This window comes from Passer domesticus, chromosome Z (assembly GCF_036417665.1).
Source record: "Passer domesticus isolate bPasDom1 chromosome Z, bPasDom1.hap1, whole genome shotgun sequence".
Classification (NCBI taxonomy): domain Eukaryota; kingdom Metazoa; phylum Chordata; class Aves; order Passeriformes; family Passeridae; genus Passer; species Passer domesticus.
The window spans coordinates 48,647,165-48,662,133 of record NC_087512.1 but is presented as its reverse complement, the minus strand read 5'-3'; the positions used below and the strand labels follow the sequence as shown (position 1 = coordinate 48,662,133).

The following is a 14,969-nucleotide window of genomic DNA, read 5'->3' as shown; positions in this document are numbered from 1 at the left end:
CCCTACAGCTCAGACCTGTTTAACAAGCTCGATGTATTCATGGCAATCTTAGTCAACTCATGTTAATTACATTTCCTACAATTTTGTAGCTTTAATACATTGACCAACAAAGCCCCTACAGCCACTGGCAGAGAACACTGCCAGGGAACTGACAGAGAACACAATGTCCTGAGCCATACACTGCTCCTTTTTATCCTTTTTCAAGGACAAACATCACTTGACAGAGCATAATATACTTTTTCAACACTGATATTTTGCTGCAGCATTAAACTCTCTGAAGGTAGTTCTACAAAACACTGTACACAACAGAAGGCAATACCCTTCCAGAGCCTCCTCAAACTAACTCAGCCCCTTACTGTTAGCCAGAACTCAGAGCTTACCCTGCTGCACCTGGCAACGTAAAAAGAAAACTCTGTCTAAAAGTAGGCTTCTTCACAGCCTATATCCTGCCCTATCTTTACAAGAATCAGCTTTGAATGAAAACTGGCTTGTGTTTCTGCTTGTTTTGAGAAGGACCTTAGGTCCTGTCCACAAGCTCCTCTGTTTGTCACTAGCACTGTGTACTGATAACTTGGCTTACGTGTTCACCATGACAAACAGCCAGGTACCATCAAAGCCCCAAACCAGCAGTACACACTAAGTGTAACTCCATAAAGCTGTAATCTTCAGAACTATTCTGCAGCATTTAACTGTCTGGGGGAGATTTTTTCCCCTTTGAACCACGAAAACTCCAACCCACACACACTTTGCACCCAAAAAACTTTCATCAGTTCCAGCAGCTCATGGAACTTTCCATCATACCTGACAAGCCATTTCTTCTCCAGCTTTTTCTTTCAAAAGGAATTCCAGTTCAGATAGGTGTACTTTGTAGATGGTATCCCTCTCCACAGCAAATCTTTGTTGCTCCTCTTCCCACCGCCGCTGAGCACTTTGAACCATTTTCTCAGTCTCAGCTGCTTTCTGCTGATGTTTGTCACTGAGTACTGATGTTTACAAAAACAAAAAAACAAAACAAAACACAAAAAAAAACAAAAAAAAAAAACAAAAAAAAAAGAGATAAAGACAAATAGACAAATAGCACTGCAAACAAGCATGTTCAGAAAAAAAAAGTATGATGAACATAAGTTCCTCTGTGTATTGCAATATCCTGTGAAACACTGGAACAGTAACACTTCCAGTTTCACTACAGAGAAACAATCACATTTCGTGCTCCTGTAGCATCTTTCATGCAAGGACATAGAAATGCTTTGGAGATTTCTACAAATTAAAGCTCTTCTCCCTTTGGAAAGGAATAAAAATTCAACTCTTTCAAGTGAGGCCTCTATAGCATGGGGAGCTTAATTACATTTTTCTGCAACACTTGGTTAGCTTATTCCCAAATTTCTATGAGATACTTCAGTCTGTATCAATTAATTTTAAGCTCAGTTTAAGTAACAGTAAAATCAGACACCTGTCACATGAAAGTGACTCTAGGAAAACCTAAGGCAAGTTGGGCTAATGAGCAAAGGCTTGGCTTTTCTGGGGAAATTTACTGCTGCTCAAGAGATTTAAATCTTCACACCAGCATCTGCCTCAATATAGGGAAATACTGGATCTACTTCTCTGTAAAAGCTTAAATGCCAAGGAAGAGTTATTTTCCTAAAAGCAGTTTTACTAAGAACTTTGCTTCATTTCACAAACTCAGTCAAAAATATTTTGTATTAGCTTTTGTGGTTACTGAGTACAACTAGCTATGTTGGCATTTATGTGATCACCACTTTCTAACAGATTTTTACTTCAAATTCATCCCATTCTTCTGAAGTTTCTTCCTAGCCGGAGAAGGGTGAAAAAAACAGAAGAGACATGTTGGGAGAACACAGAGAATTAGCGGACACAATGATGGGGAAGACCTGTCAAATGTCAGGAAGTCAAGCCTCAAGAAGAACAGCAGAACAAGAGTTTGGAGAAAATACTAAAGACAGGCCAGAAGTGAGGTGCTCTGTCCAAGAAGTTGAGATTGTATCAAAAACACCGCATGAGGTGAGCAAGGCTCCAAGAGACCAGGAAGAAGAAGCAGTAAGCTAAAAACTGAAAAAGAAATGAGAAGCAATATTACAACTACTTGGCTTCTTTGGCATTTGTCACAATAAAAACAACAGCAGGGGAAAAAAAACAACCCAAAACCAAAAAACCAAAGAACAAAACAAAACAAAAAAACACAACCAAACAAAAAACAGTTTGAAAAATTTAAACCAATCAAGAGTTTTGTAATTTGTGTGTTTTCCAAATGAATGGAAGTTCAGATTTCTTATTATCTTTAAAAAAAACTGGCAGTATAGGTGTACGTTCAAGTTTTAGAGTCTCCTTCCACCCTTGTAAGGTTACAAACTCCAGGGGTGCTCCAGTCTTTTCAGTGAACACCAAAGGTTCACAAATACATCTCCTGTACTAAATTTAAACACTATTATACTTACTGAGGTAACAAAAAAAAGCATCTCCCCAGATTTTAAATGTGAAAAATATCTCTCTGTTTGAGAAGAATTAAGAAAATTTGAGTTTCTGATGCAAAACTAGTAGGGGGAAAAATGTGTTGGTAAAGCCCTTCCTTTCCACACACTACTGTGATGACACATGTTATTTGTATAAAACCAAAACCAAAGATGACATGAAGAGGCCAGCTATGAGCAACAAAAAGCTAGAAATATCTGAAAAGGTGAAAGAAAAAAGCAGAACAATGAGAACTCCTGGGGGGAGAGAAAAAATTTTTGGAAAAAAGTAAAAACAAATGAACAGGTTTCAATTATTTTTTTTTTCCCTGAAATGGAAAGGAAGAATTATGGCACAGTGATAAGCAGGAAGTGGAGAGGGACACCTTAATTACAATTCTTTACACACTGAGGGAAGGAATAACAGAAGGTAAGGAGCAAGGGTATTGATAGGCTTAGCAGGTTATATTTAATTCATATGAGGCAGCAAGGGTTTTGTAAACTCTTATGAGCTTACAGAAGCAGATGAATAAGACGTGGGAAAATAAGAGACCTTCAAAAAAGGCTGTAACTGTAAAGCCTTTTGCAATCTCTTCTTGTTTTAATGACTTGGGACTGATGTAGCCTCTGGTCTATGATTTCTCTTTTTTTTTTGAAAGTTACCTTGAAGTTCCAAAACCTTGCTTTTTACATCACACAGCTCATTCTCTGTAGAATACATCTGTATTTGAGCCTCTTGTCTAGCAAATGACATTGCACTCTCCAGATGTCTACGAAGATCTCCTCTCTGAATTTCCAACCTTAATTTTATTATTTCTTTTTCATAGCGAGATATCTAGAAAATAAATATTTCAGAAATTGCATTCACAGCTGCCATCTTATCCCCTCTGAATTTGAAATACAGTCTTGAAACTGCACATTTTAAATAGGTTTTGGGTTTTTTTATGCAAACAGATCCTGTTCCTAAATCATTTTCATGTACCTTCAACATACCTCTCTGTTTTTTCAAACATACTCTGCCTTAAGAAAATAAAAGCTACAATTTACTAATTAAATTACATTGATTTCTATGGCATTCAGAGTTAAAGAAATCTGTTTATTTCAGCTCTCCTATGAAATATCTGCCAACAGAAAATCATAATGCAAAACCACATTAAAATTTACTCAGAGGATAAACTAACTATGAAATTAACTATTCTGCTTAACTGAATCGGCGGGGGGGGGTCCCGTGAGGGAGAATAAAAAACCCCAAAATCATACCACACACAAACTATATGACACCACAAGCATTAGCAAATTAAGGATGCTATGGAAATTAAAAATGTCTATTAGAGCATTAAAACAGAGAACATAATATTAAGTACTGGCAAAAAAAGCATTAGACATCTTTTGAAATAGTACAAAGCTCTCAGAAGATTCACTCAAAAACAAAACCACACAAAGTCCCTGAAACATTTCAAACCATGCACAGTTTGCAGTCTAACAAAATTCAGAGAATGTTTTCTACTTCCATTTTCATATATTAATAGTTCATCAACCCTTGGTTTTGAGGTAAAATATGTTTTTTACCAACTACAGCTTTTAATAAGACACCGTTTTTATTAAGACACCAGTTTTAGCAGGACTTTAAGAATCTTCAATAAAGCACATGAGCGGGTGAAATAGCTCTTGAGTTCTACATCACAGAAGGTATTTTGTAGCTCCAAACTTAAATTCTCAGTTTTCACTTCACAAGTCCACTGGTTACAGTCAGCATTGACCATTGCAGAACAGCAGCTTTTCACTAGCTTCAATTCCACAGCTGGCAGAAAATGCAGTGTAGTTTTGCAACAGAGAGAAATGTTCTTTCATTTACTACCTAGCAGTGTCATTTTGCTAAACTTCTGCAGCTGAGGGAGCAGACTGCATTCTGATTTTCTAACCGAAGTCCATATTTGTGGAATTTTGCTGTTCCCATACAACTGGCAGTTTTGTACAGACTAAAGAGAGACAAACAGTTTGTGCCAAAGATCAAACCCTTATCAAATTATAAAATACAGGGGTCGTGGTAAGACTTCAAGGCAATCTCTGCCACCTCAATTTGTGTGAAAAACCCTCCTGTGCCTCCTGGGCAGTGCTCCTACATGCTGGCAGAAACTGTCTCTGCCTCCTGACCACTCTATGACAGCTTGCATGTGTGACATCATATCTGGTTCTTCCTCAGCCTGGATTGTATCATTTCAGCCATCTTGGAAATAAATAAGCCAAAAGAGCAGGAATTAAACTGCTAGACTTAAAAATCCAGAACTGAACCTCACCGTTTATCTTCTCTGGAATTGACGTTGTCTGAACTCATTGCATCCTATATGCAGTTTTTTAAGTCTATAAACTGTGGAGAATTAAGAACACAGTTAACCATATATATTTTTACTTGATAAGCTTCAAAGATTCTCTTCTATATCATAAAACCATCATGGCCTCTAGCAGAGGCATGCTTTACTTGTCAACCTACTAAAATATTGATTTTTTTTAACCACTCATGCTACCAACATGAACAATTACCACGACTGCTGTTTGACATCAGCTTTAGACAATAGAATTGTATTGCTAGTCCTCCAAGCCTGACTATTGTAGAGAAATAAATATATATATAAATAGAGTAGAATATCCATTGTCAGAGTTTTCAGAACACCAGTAAGAAAATGTTATGTTTGTGCAGATTGAGCTACATTCTAAGAAGATTACAAACTCTGCTTCTCTTCAAAACAATTCTACACAATTCCCTGGGAGATACATGAAAATACTATGATTTTTTAAGTAGATCAAATATCCAAGGTTGCCTGCCTAATAGAACACTTACTGTGTTAAAGGCTGCTAAGTCTTTCACAAATTGCACAGAATATTTGCATTAAAATGTAGCCCTGAGAACTAAGAAAATAGTTTTTCATAACATCCTTCTTTTTATTATTGCAACTTACACCAAAATATCATAATAAACAGGAAAAAAATTGTTGTTTCATAACAGAATCACAATGTTTTCTGTCACTTCCACATCATTCTAAAGTTTTAAAACTTCTTTAAATTACTCTGAAGTCACATCTAGGAGAAGAAAAAACTAAATCTGAAGACTGTCACTTGAGAATGCTGAAGATTTTGAATATGAAATATTCCTCTGTTAAAATATGTATCAATAGCTTACTAGCACACAAAGGGATAAATTCAAAAAGCATGCTATTTCACTTAGGGAAAAAAAAAATCCATTGCCACAGAGCAGCTTGTGGGAACTCCATAATTAACAAAACAAAACAGCAGAGGAAGTTTTTTAACTTAAAAAAGTTTAAGTTAAAAAAGTAGAAGTTCTTTAACTTCCAGTGCCACAGAGCAGCTTGGGGCAACTCCATAGTTAACAATACAAAACAGCAGAGGAAGGTTTTGCTTGGGAATTATGTTTGATGTGTCACTGAAAAGCTGTGTCAGTTTCTTCTTGCAAACTTCTGAATATATGCTGGATACTTCAGAATAGGCCGCTGATTTAGGTGTGAGGAATAAATGCTCCTCAGTGAGGGTGGTGAGACCCTGGCACAGGGTGCCTGGAGCAGCAATGGCTGCGCCATCCCTGGGGGTGTCCAAGACCAGGCTGCATCCAAGATCGGGTCTGCTGACCCGGGGCTGGCCGGGGTTCACTGGGAGGCACCCAGAGAGACAGAGACACTTAACAAACAACTGACAATTCAGAAATGGATACAGAGCTTATTTACAGAATGAAAAATAAGGGAATTTTCCAATGGAGTTGTGGTTTCTAGAGTTTTTATTCTGACTCCCACTCACAGCTAGCACTGGAGAAAGCCACATCCCTGGAAGTGTCAGTGTCTTCTGCCTGCCATGAATTGTTTGGCTGCAACCATCAGAGGCATCAGGCTGGAGACAAGCTCGGCTGACGTTAGCAACAGGAGTTGCCCCAAGGAGAAAAAAAATGAATGAACTTGTATCTCCCAAACCTATCTCCCCACAGGCTCCAGCAGGATTCCTTTGGTTCTCAGAAATACACTGAAATAGGGCTGAGAAGACCATCTGGATCTATGTGTTCACACCCAAGACCTTGTTGATGCTGTTTGGGTTTTGCCATTTTTCTTTTCTATGGTTTCTGTATTCTTTGCACACATATCTGTAGCTCTGTAGAGCCTACTCTATTAGTGACTAGTTCTCCCAGTACTTTTCCATGGCCTTTCCCTAAACAGAAAAACAAACTTCCAGAGCTCCAAGCTCCGGGGGGTAGAAGGCCCCAGTGCTACCTTGGTTCTTCCTGGGACAGACCCCTCCAGGCAGCTGGTGGAGTCACCATCCCTGCAAGTGTTTAAGACAAGACTGGATGTGGTACTAGGTGCCGTAGTTTAGTTGAGGTGTTAGGGCATGGGTTGGACTCCATGATCTTGAAGGTCTCTTCCAACCCAGTGATTCTGTGATTCTGTGACTGAGGGAGCTTTCCCCACAGCCCTGGAAAGGGCTCCGGGCGTCCTTGGCCAAGGACGGGGATCAGTGCTCAGGGAAAAGCAGCAAAGGGCTCAAGGCAAAGGCGAGAGGGCAGAGCTGCCACAGCGTGGCCCAGAAAGAGCCTCATCTGCTCCTCCCCAAGCCGCGCCATCCGCGCTGCCGTTTGCGGCGCCGGCGGCTCCTCTCGCTGCGGGGCTCCAGCGCGTCCCGGGGGCCGGGCCCATCCTCTTCGGGAAGCGCCGGAGCCTCGGAGGCGAGCGGCGGCTGCTGCGGCCGGGCGGGGAGAGCTGCGGCCGCGGCCCCGGGCACGGCGAGCTGCCGCTATGGCCGGCTCCTGCCGCGGCTCCTACCCGGCGGGCACAGACACGGCCGAGGGCTGCCCGGGAGCTCCCTGCCGCTCCGCAGCGGGCCCGGCCGGGCTGCTGCTCTCCGCGGCCTCTGCCCGCCGCTGCCGGCCCCGCCGCGCTCCCGCTGCCCCTGCCGCAGCCGGGCCCACACGGGAGGCGGCACATTCCGGCCGGCTCGCAAAAGCCCTGCCCGCAAACCCCCCGCCACGGCCTCGGCTCAGGCACAGGCTGCCGGCGTCCTCGCAGCTGCGAGCCGGGCCTGGCCGGCTGCCGGCCTCGGGCAGAGCTCCCGCCTGTGTCTCCATGGCCGCGGCTGCTTGGCACAGCGGGCTGAGCACAGCCAGCGCCAGGAGCAGCTCTTCACGGGCCCGGGCTCCGGGCACTCCGAGCTGCAGGCAGCATAGAAAATGGCTTTGTTTCACCTCTTCTTTCAGCGCTCCTAAGAATGTAGCCTGCAGCAGGCTGAGAACACCAGAGCATGGAGCCCTTTCCAGGCAGGGCTGTGTCTGCTGAAGGGGCAGAGGGAGCCCAGCAGGGATCAGACACAAACCAGCAGGGCACTGAAGAGCCCCTGTGGTGGCAGTGAGCGTGAGCAGCTCCGGGCTCTGGGCGTGGCTGCTGGCATTTTCTATTGAGCCATCTCCAAGGTCTTCTCTTGTGCTCTGTATTTCTAAGTGTCTTCTCTCTTGCCTCTTGGTTTTGCTTGTCTCCTGCACCCTCATTTCTCCAAATTTTCCCACCTTATCAGCAGCAGCCCCCATCCACAACTGGCTATAAAATATGAGCCAAGCAGCTGGAAACAGCAATGTGTGGAATCCAGTGGCTCAGGAATTCTTATGTCAGGGCCCTGTCTGTGCCTTATGCTTGTCAGCACCTCCTTCTCTGTGCAAAAACCAGTGATAAGTGGAGGGTTTTTTGTCTAAGAGCTCCTGAGAAACAAATGTTGTGCTGGGATTCTCATGAGTGCATCCATTAAGTTCATTGCTGGGAAATAGAAAGTAAGGCCAGGGTAGCACATCAGCTGGGAGCTGGTCACTCCCTGCAAAGGGCTCGTGTATGATGTGGGAACACCACGTTCCAGGATGGGCAAGAAGGGTCAATGCGCTCAAGGTGCTGCAGCTGAGGTTTGGGTTCATCTGGAACACAGTCAGGGGTGGTGAGCACTGGAAGATCCAGCTGCAGTCCCCAGCCATGTCCCTTCCAGTGATGGCTTGAGGGTGTCTCAGCCTGGATCCAGAGCGCCCTGGGGGGCTCCTGGGGCTGGCTTTGCACTCAGGGTGAGGATGGCCAGGAGCCACTGAGGCCAGCAGTGGGGACCAAGGCTGGGGCTCGTGGCCTGGCAGGTGTGGCTCTGGGGGCTGGGACATGCCAGGGCAGGGGTCACAGTGGGAGCTGTGAGCAGGGGCACGGCCAGCTTGGCAGCTCAGTGACGTGGTTCTGCTGGCTGTGACATCACAGAGGACAGGTCATGCTGACATCTTTGTCCAGGGGCAGCGCTGGGCAGTTGGATTCTGGCAGGCAGTGAGTGCACATGCAGGGGAAATGCTGGGCTGGATGGGGGCTGGGAAAGATGCCCTGAGGATTTAAAGCCAGAGTGAGAGCTGGGACCCCCAGGACAGGGCACTGTCCTCAGGGCTGAGGGAAGTGGGGCTTGGGGCTCTCAATGTGGCAGGTGCCCAGAGAGGCTCTGGTGACATTCCAGGTGTCACCAGCCCCCCTGGTCCCTCCCAGCCAGACATGCTGAGCCCCCTTTCTCCCACCAGGCCATGTCTCCAACACTGGCCTTCATCCTGGCCCTGTTATTCACCCCCAATGGGTTGAAAGCAGACATGAAAATTGATAAGGATGCGGTCAGGCGGATGCGGGAGCACGAGGAATTTCTGCATCAGGAGATGACTCGGCTCCTGCAGGAGGTGGATGACAACAATTCCATAATGGAAAGCCTGCTCCTTTCTGTACGCCAGCTGCTGTGGCTGCCTTGGCTGATCATAGCTGGGCAGAAGGGGAATCCAGCAATTGAAAAGAATGAAGCTAAACGCATGCAGGGGCGCCAGGAGTATCTGCTGCAGGAAATGACTCAGCTCCTGCAGGAGATTGATGGCAACAATTCCATCATGGAAAGCTTTTTTCTTTCTCTATGGCATCTGCTGTGGCTGCCTCTGCTCTCTCTGGCCTTTTGGCTTGTCACAAGATGGAAGTGTGGCTCTGCCAGACACAGCACGCAGGAGGAATCCAGCAGCAAGATGAAGATTGTCAGGGTGAAGTTCAGCAGCAAGGAGAAGGTGAGTGAGCGTGAGAAGGACAAGGGTGCAGACAGGGGTGGCAGCATTTTGGCTGTGCCCAGCCCATCACCAATGGGCACATCTGGGATAAGGCTGGAGCGGACTGTCAGCAACCTGATCTCATTGGAATGTCCCTGCTCATTGCTGTGGGGTCACCCTGGACAGTTCTTAAAGGTGACTCCCAAGCCCAGCTGTTCTGTGATTCTGTCATTCTGCAGCAGGGCCTGCCCAGCACGAAGGCGCTGCAGGAGCTGGTGGACGAGCTCCTCGGTGTCTGCCGAGTGCTCTCCCGGAGGAGCTTCATGCCGGAGCTGCACCCAGGTGCTGGGACGGACGCCAGCCCTGCAGCCTGCAGCGTCCAGGAGAGCAGCAGCACCTACCGCACGCTGGTCATCCTGCGGCCACCCCCCGGCCACTCCTTCAGCTCGGAGAGCACGAAGTGGCCGCCAGCCAGGCGCATCCGTGTGGCGCTGGAGTGCCTGTGCTCCGGGGAGCAGCTGCTGGGGCACACGTGCTTCCTGCACGCCGCTGGTGGCCAGCTGCCCACGGATCAGGAGTGGTACCTGCTGGACACCCTCTGCACGGGCTCCTACTTGGACCTGCAGAAAGTCACCCGCTGGGTACAGATGTTGGTGCTGTCGGCCTGGCTGCTTCTGCCGCAGTCGCGCCACTGCCAGCTCACGGCGCTGCCCTCCAGCAAGTCCTGCAGCTTCCAGCTGAGCGGCGCCTCTGGCCTGCACTGCAGCATCGAGATGGCTCTGGCCGTGCAGCTCGGCAGCTCAGGGGCCTGCCTGAGCCTTGAGTAGGCAGCAGCCGGCTCTGCCAGCAGCACCGTGTGGGCCAGAGAGCTGCCACCTCTCAGACTCACTGCCGCGATGGCACTGCTGCTGGGGTGACAGCATTGCAGGCAAAAAGGAGTTGAGGAAGGTGAAGGGAACCATTCCTCATGGGACATTTTTTATTTTCCGTTAGAATTCTTTAGTTCCTTATTATGAAATCTGAAAAATGTAGCCAGACCATAATAATTCTAAAACATCCCAAGGCAGAGCTGGGAAGGGTAACGTGATTTCAAATACGTAAAAGTTTATGTTGAGAAAAATTAGACATCCATAGGAGTTTTCATATGCCACTTTTTTTTTCCATAAAAAAATAAAATTAAGTTCTTTGACTCATATTTGGTCTCCCAACATGTTACTTGTGATGAGAATGCAGGCAAGTCACAAACATTAGTAAATTGTCAATAGAAGCAACTGTGGTGGCAATTCAAAATTTCATTGGCTCTCCCCCAGCTCCATCTCAACTCCAGGAAGGTTTCTATAAAAAGGAAAGAGAAATTTGACCCACTACATATCCATTATGGAAAGGAAGGAAAAGCCTCTTGTATCTAAGCCAAAGGTGACAGAGCCTAAGTGAAAAATGATCATCACATCTCAATTTAAAACTGCTGGCAGCTGCTCTGCTCCCAGACTGGTTCTGCTGATCGTCAGCAGGGAGTTGGGCCATTCCTACAAAAAGAAAACAACAGAAACTTCCTGGGCAAAACCAGGCTGTGAAACTGCATCAACTCTGAGATCTTTTGGGCTGGGTCCTAACTTGTATTTTGTTAAATGCTCGCTGTACTGCTCTTGTTGCTCCCTCCAACTTAATGACTACTATTACATTAATTGCAAGCATAACTTAGCACCAGCAGGGAACCTCCTCTTTGTCTTCCTTCTGGGTTAGAACAAAACAAATTTGAAGAGGAATAGTCCCTGAAAATTTGTTCCTCTAGAACTCCAAGTTGATCCATACCAATTCTGTCTAAGAGACAGCAAGAGACTATAAACACTTCCAGAAGCTCTTCCGTGGTCATGGCTGAGGCAGCTTTACCTGCAGCCCTGAAAAGGGCTCCAGGGGCCCTTGACTGAGGACAGGGATCAGTGCTCAGGGAAAAGAACCAAAGGGATCAAGGCAAAGGCTGAGAGGGCAGAGCTGCCACAGCGTGGCGCAGAAAGAGCCTCATCATTTTTTTGCTTCATTTTTTTCTGTGAGGGAATGAAACCAAAGAAATTGGTCTCAGCATACCTTCTGGGACTGCAGAGATCCCCACACATCAAACCCTAAGTGAAACTTTACCCTTACTAATTAGACTAATCTTGCATGCATCCCTCACTTACAAACTGTCTGAAAACTGAGGCAAAGGCTTAGGGATGCCAGATATGAGTAATGGCCTCATTCTAGTGACTGCATCTCTTTGCACTTGGCAAACTTGCAGAATTATTCCAGACAACTTTAAAGAATGAAACAGATTTTGTCTCTCCTATTTCCTTGCACGAAATCCATGATGTTTCAGTTTGTTCAGTATCTTTTCTTTATGGTAAGGACAAGAGTGCACCTAGTCAACAGCACATTGCTATGGCATTTTTGCAACAGGCAAAAATATTCCTGTATTCTGCTCACAGTTTCTCGAGAAGAAAGAAAATCAGAAAAAACAGAGGTTTTCAGAGGTGTTAGGAGGAAAAACAAATTTGTGAGAATACAAACTCTGTCTTATCACTTGATTGTACATGAGTTTTGCCAGTCCATCTGCTTAGAGAAAGATTCACTTTGGGAGGTGGTTTTCAAAAGTATCGCTTGGAATTGAGTGGCACAATGTCACAGTGCATCCCCCTGTGATATCACAACCCACTGCTCTCTGACACCAGCCTCCAAGCCCTGTGACAGCACAAAAGGCATTGAAACTCCTTGGAACCCCAAGATAAGCAGGGAGAGAAGGTGAGGTCACAATCCAGCAATGCCTGATGTCACCATCCACAGGTTGGTGACATCAGAGTCCTCTACCCTGTTGTCAGAGATGAGGTAATATTTTGCTGAACCCAAAAGGTTATTAGGTTAAAAAATGAAAGTTGTTGGTTCTGTGTGTTGTCATTTCTGGTTTGGATTTGCTCCAGTTAATTTGTTGGGTGTTGCTGTGAGCTGGGAAAACAGCCAGGTTAAAGACCTGACCAAAAAGGAAATAGGATCAGAGGAATGGGGACAGAAAAGTAGGTGGTGAGGAGAGAATAGAAATTCCCAAGTACTCAGGCAATGGGAGAGGGGACAGACATTGCCCCTGGCCAGGAAAGGGGATAAAATGTAATGCTTTTTTGGAGTGTGTGTGTGTTTGGCTCTTGGGGGAAAGAGGGCATACCTGCAGCTCAGGTGAATTGTTACTAATAAACAGACTTCTTTTGCCTCCACAACTTTGTCTCTCTCATTTAATTGTATCTAAAGTTTATTTCTAACACTATGATGACACAGCAGGCCTTCCACCCCTGCAGGCACATGTTGTCAGAGAACAAAGGAAATCCTGTTTCCTAATTTCAATTTCTACATCTCCATGATGCTCTCCCTCATCCATCTGCATCACATCTCCCTGGCCCTGTCTCTAATGCCTGCTCCTGACACCTTGCCATGGCTTCCTGGGAACAGTCCTGGTCTCTACTCACAGCGCCTCTGGTCTCTCTCCCTGGGAGAGGCCATCACATCCAGGCCTTCCAGGCCAGGCCCTGTACAAGGTTTTGTCCCTTTTGGTTTAAAGGTCAGAGTTTGTCCTCTCTGCAGCCCTGCTGGATCGAGGGTGATGGGCACAAGGACACTTTGCAGCTGTGTTTAGGGCTGTGGGACTGTTCAGCCTTGCTTGTTCAGTAGAATGGATCCTGTCCAGGGGGGCCCCAAATCCAGGAAGGAATTCCGTCTGCCTTTTGTTTTGGCAGCAGTTCTTTCATTTGCACAATGACAAGGCCAGGCCTCCATCCTGGGAGCACTCCTGAGGTGACAAGGACACACTGCAAATGACAACATGTGGGCCCCTGAAGAAAGGATATCTGCAAATACACAGATGGTGCCCTAGGGGTGCAGCACGACTTTTCTCCTCCTGCCTGTGCTGAGTTGTCCTCCCCACCTGAATCCTGAAGCTTGGGAAGGGCACTGTGCCAGCAAGGTGCAGTCTGGCATTTCACTGCTGACCAAACAAGGGCCCCTTCCCATTGTTCAAGCTGCACAACTGTGGGAAGAAAGGAAAATGTGTGTGAATCAGGGCAGCCAGGCTGCCAGAAGGGTTTCGTGGGCCTCCCTGTGTTGTTGTGGGACGCCTCATGGGAAGTGACCAAGTGAGAGACAGCTGGAAGCTCGGCTGGAGGAGAAGGCTGGGATTTTTCAAAGATTGGGATGTTGCAGTTAAATGTCCCAATTCAAGGCTGCTGCTGATCTCAAACTGGGAGGGGCTGTTGACTCACTTGAGGGACAAGACGCCATGCAGAGAGATCCAGAGAGACTGGAGCCTTGGATTTCCTGTGGGAAAAGGTGCTGCCCCCATGGCCCTGGGCTTAAGGCTGTGCCCCTGTGGTGGGGCACAAGGGGAAGGCTGAGGAAGCAGAGCCCAGAGACTCTGTGGGGGAAATAACAACAATTTCTTTCTTGTCTCTAAAATAAGGGGCTGAAGGAGTCTTGCTCATGCTACTGGAGGGGGGATCTCTTGCAGGGGTGGGGAGACTCCCCAGGCTCTGGGGCCTTTCTCTTTAGGGACCACCGGGGCTGCCCAGGTGAGCAGCGCCCACCGTGGGTGGGAGCAGAGGGTCTGGGGCTGGTGCCCTGGACAGAGGGACCTGCCTCCTCCTGGCGCTGGTCCTGCTCTGGGGACACCGGCACAGCTGGGGGGTGGCTTTGGCCCCTGGTGGGAGTGATCTCAGGAAGGAGCTGGAGTTGGTGTCCCTGCAGAGTAGGGTACAAGGGCCAGAGGAACCCTGTCATGACTCTGGAGAGCCCAGGACCCATCACCACGTGGGCCATGTTGTGCCATCATCCCCTCTTGCCTCTGGCTGTTGTCATCCCTGAGAGTCACCAGCCCAAGCAGTTCTTTCTTCACTTGGAACTAATTTCTCCTGGTTTGAGGCTTGGCTGGTGTGAGGCAAGGATGCTGTGTGCAACCACCACGTGGCTCTGCCTCAGGGTGCAGAGATCTCTCTTCAAACCTGTGCACAGGGAGGATGTCCATTGACATACTTTGGGGCTTCACAGTCCACATGGAAAAAGATGGAAGTTTGTTCATCAGGAATTCTTATTCTTTTTATTGGGAGGGGTGTTTTTCCTTGCTTGAGAAAGTGCCTCTTAAACTGTGCAGTTATATTCAATTTTATTTGGAATTGGACTTGTACCAGTCTAAATATACAGGCAGCAGCTGGAATTTCAAAGTACCAAGATAATCTCCTTTTCCTGGGGAAACTAAGGCCACAGATACTCCAGGAGATGCATTTCATGCTTGAGGAGGACTCTTGGCCAAGGTGCTGATTTCATCTGGAGTTCCTTGCACATCAGTGCCCCAAAACTCCCCCCATTAACTCACTGCCATGGTCACATTTCATTTCTTTTCCTCTTCTATCCCATGT

General features: G+C 46.6%; 1 protein-coding gene across 6 annotated transcripts in view; it reads right to left on the bottom strand.

The window, feature by feature from the left end:
* LOC135290408 (coiled-coil domain-containing protein 171-like) overlaps positions 1 to 7,285 on the bottom strand; it is a 32,846-nt gene extending 25,561 nt beyond the window's left edge. For 2 of the 6 annotated variants that reach the window (XM_064404309.1, XM_064404310.1), the window contains exons 1-4: positions 6,273 to 7,285; positions 4,763 to 4,833; positions 3,129 to 3,300; positions 802 to 983 (exon numbers count right to left, since the gene is read on the bottom strand). Coding sequence is in view for 1 of the 6 variants with exons in the window: in XM_064404311.1 (XP_064260381.1) it covers positions 802 to 983; positions 3,129 to 3,219 (273 nt within the window). In the remaining 5 variants the exon portion in view is untranslated. Of the gene's footprint in view, positions 1 to 801; positions 984 to 3,128; positions 3,301 to 4,762; positions 6,253 to 6,272 lie in introns of those variants that run through there. The other 4 variants (XM_064404306.1, XM_064404308.1, XM_064404311.1 and 1 more) reach the window with 3 other exon arrangements.
* Between the last annotated feature and the right edge of the window lie 7,684 nt (positions 7,286 to 14,969).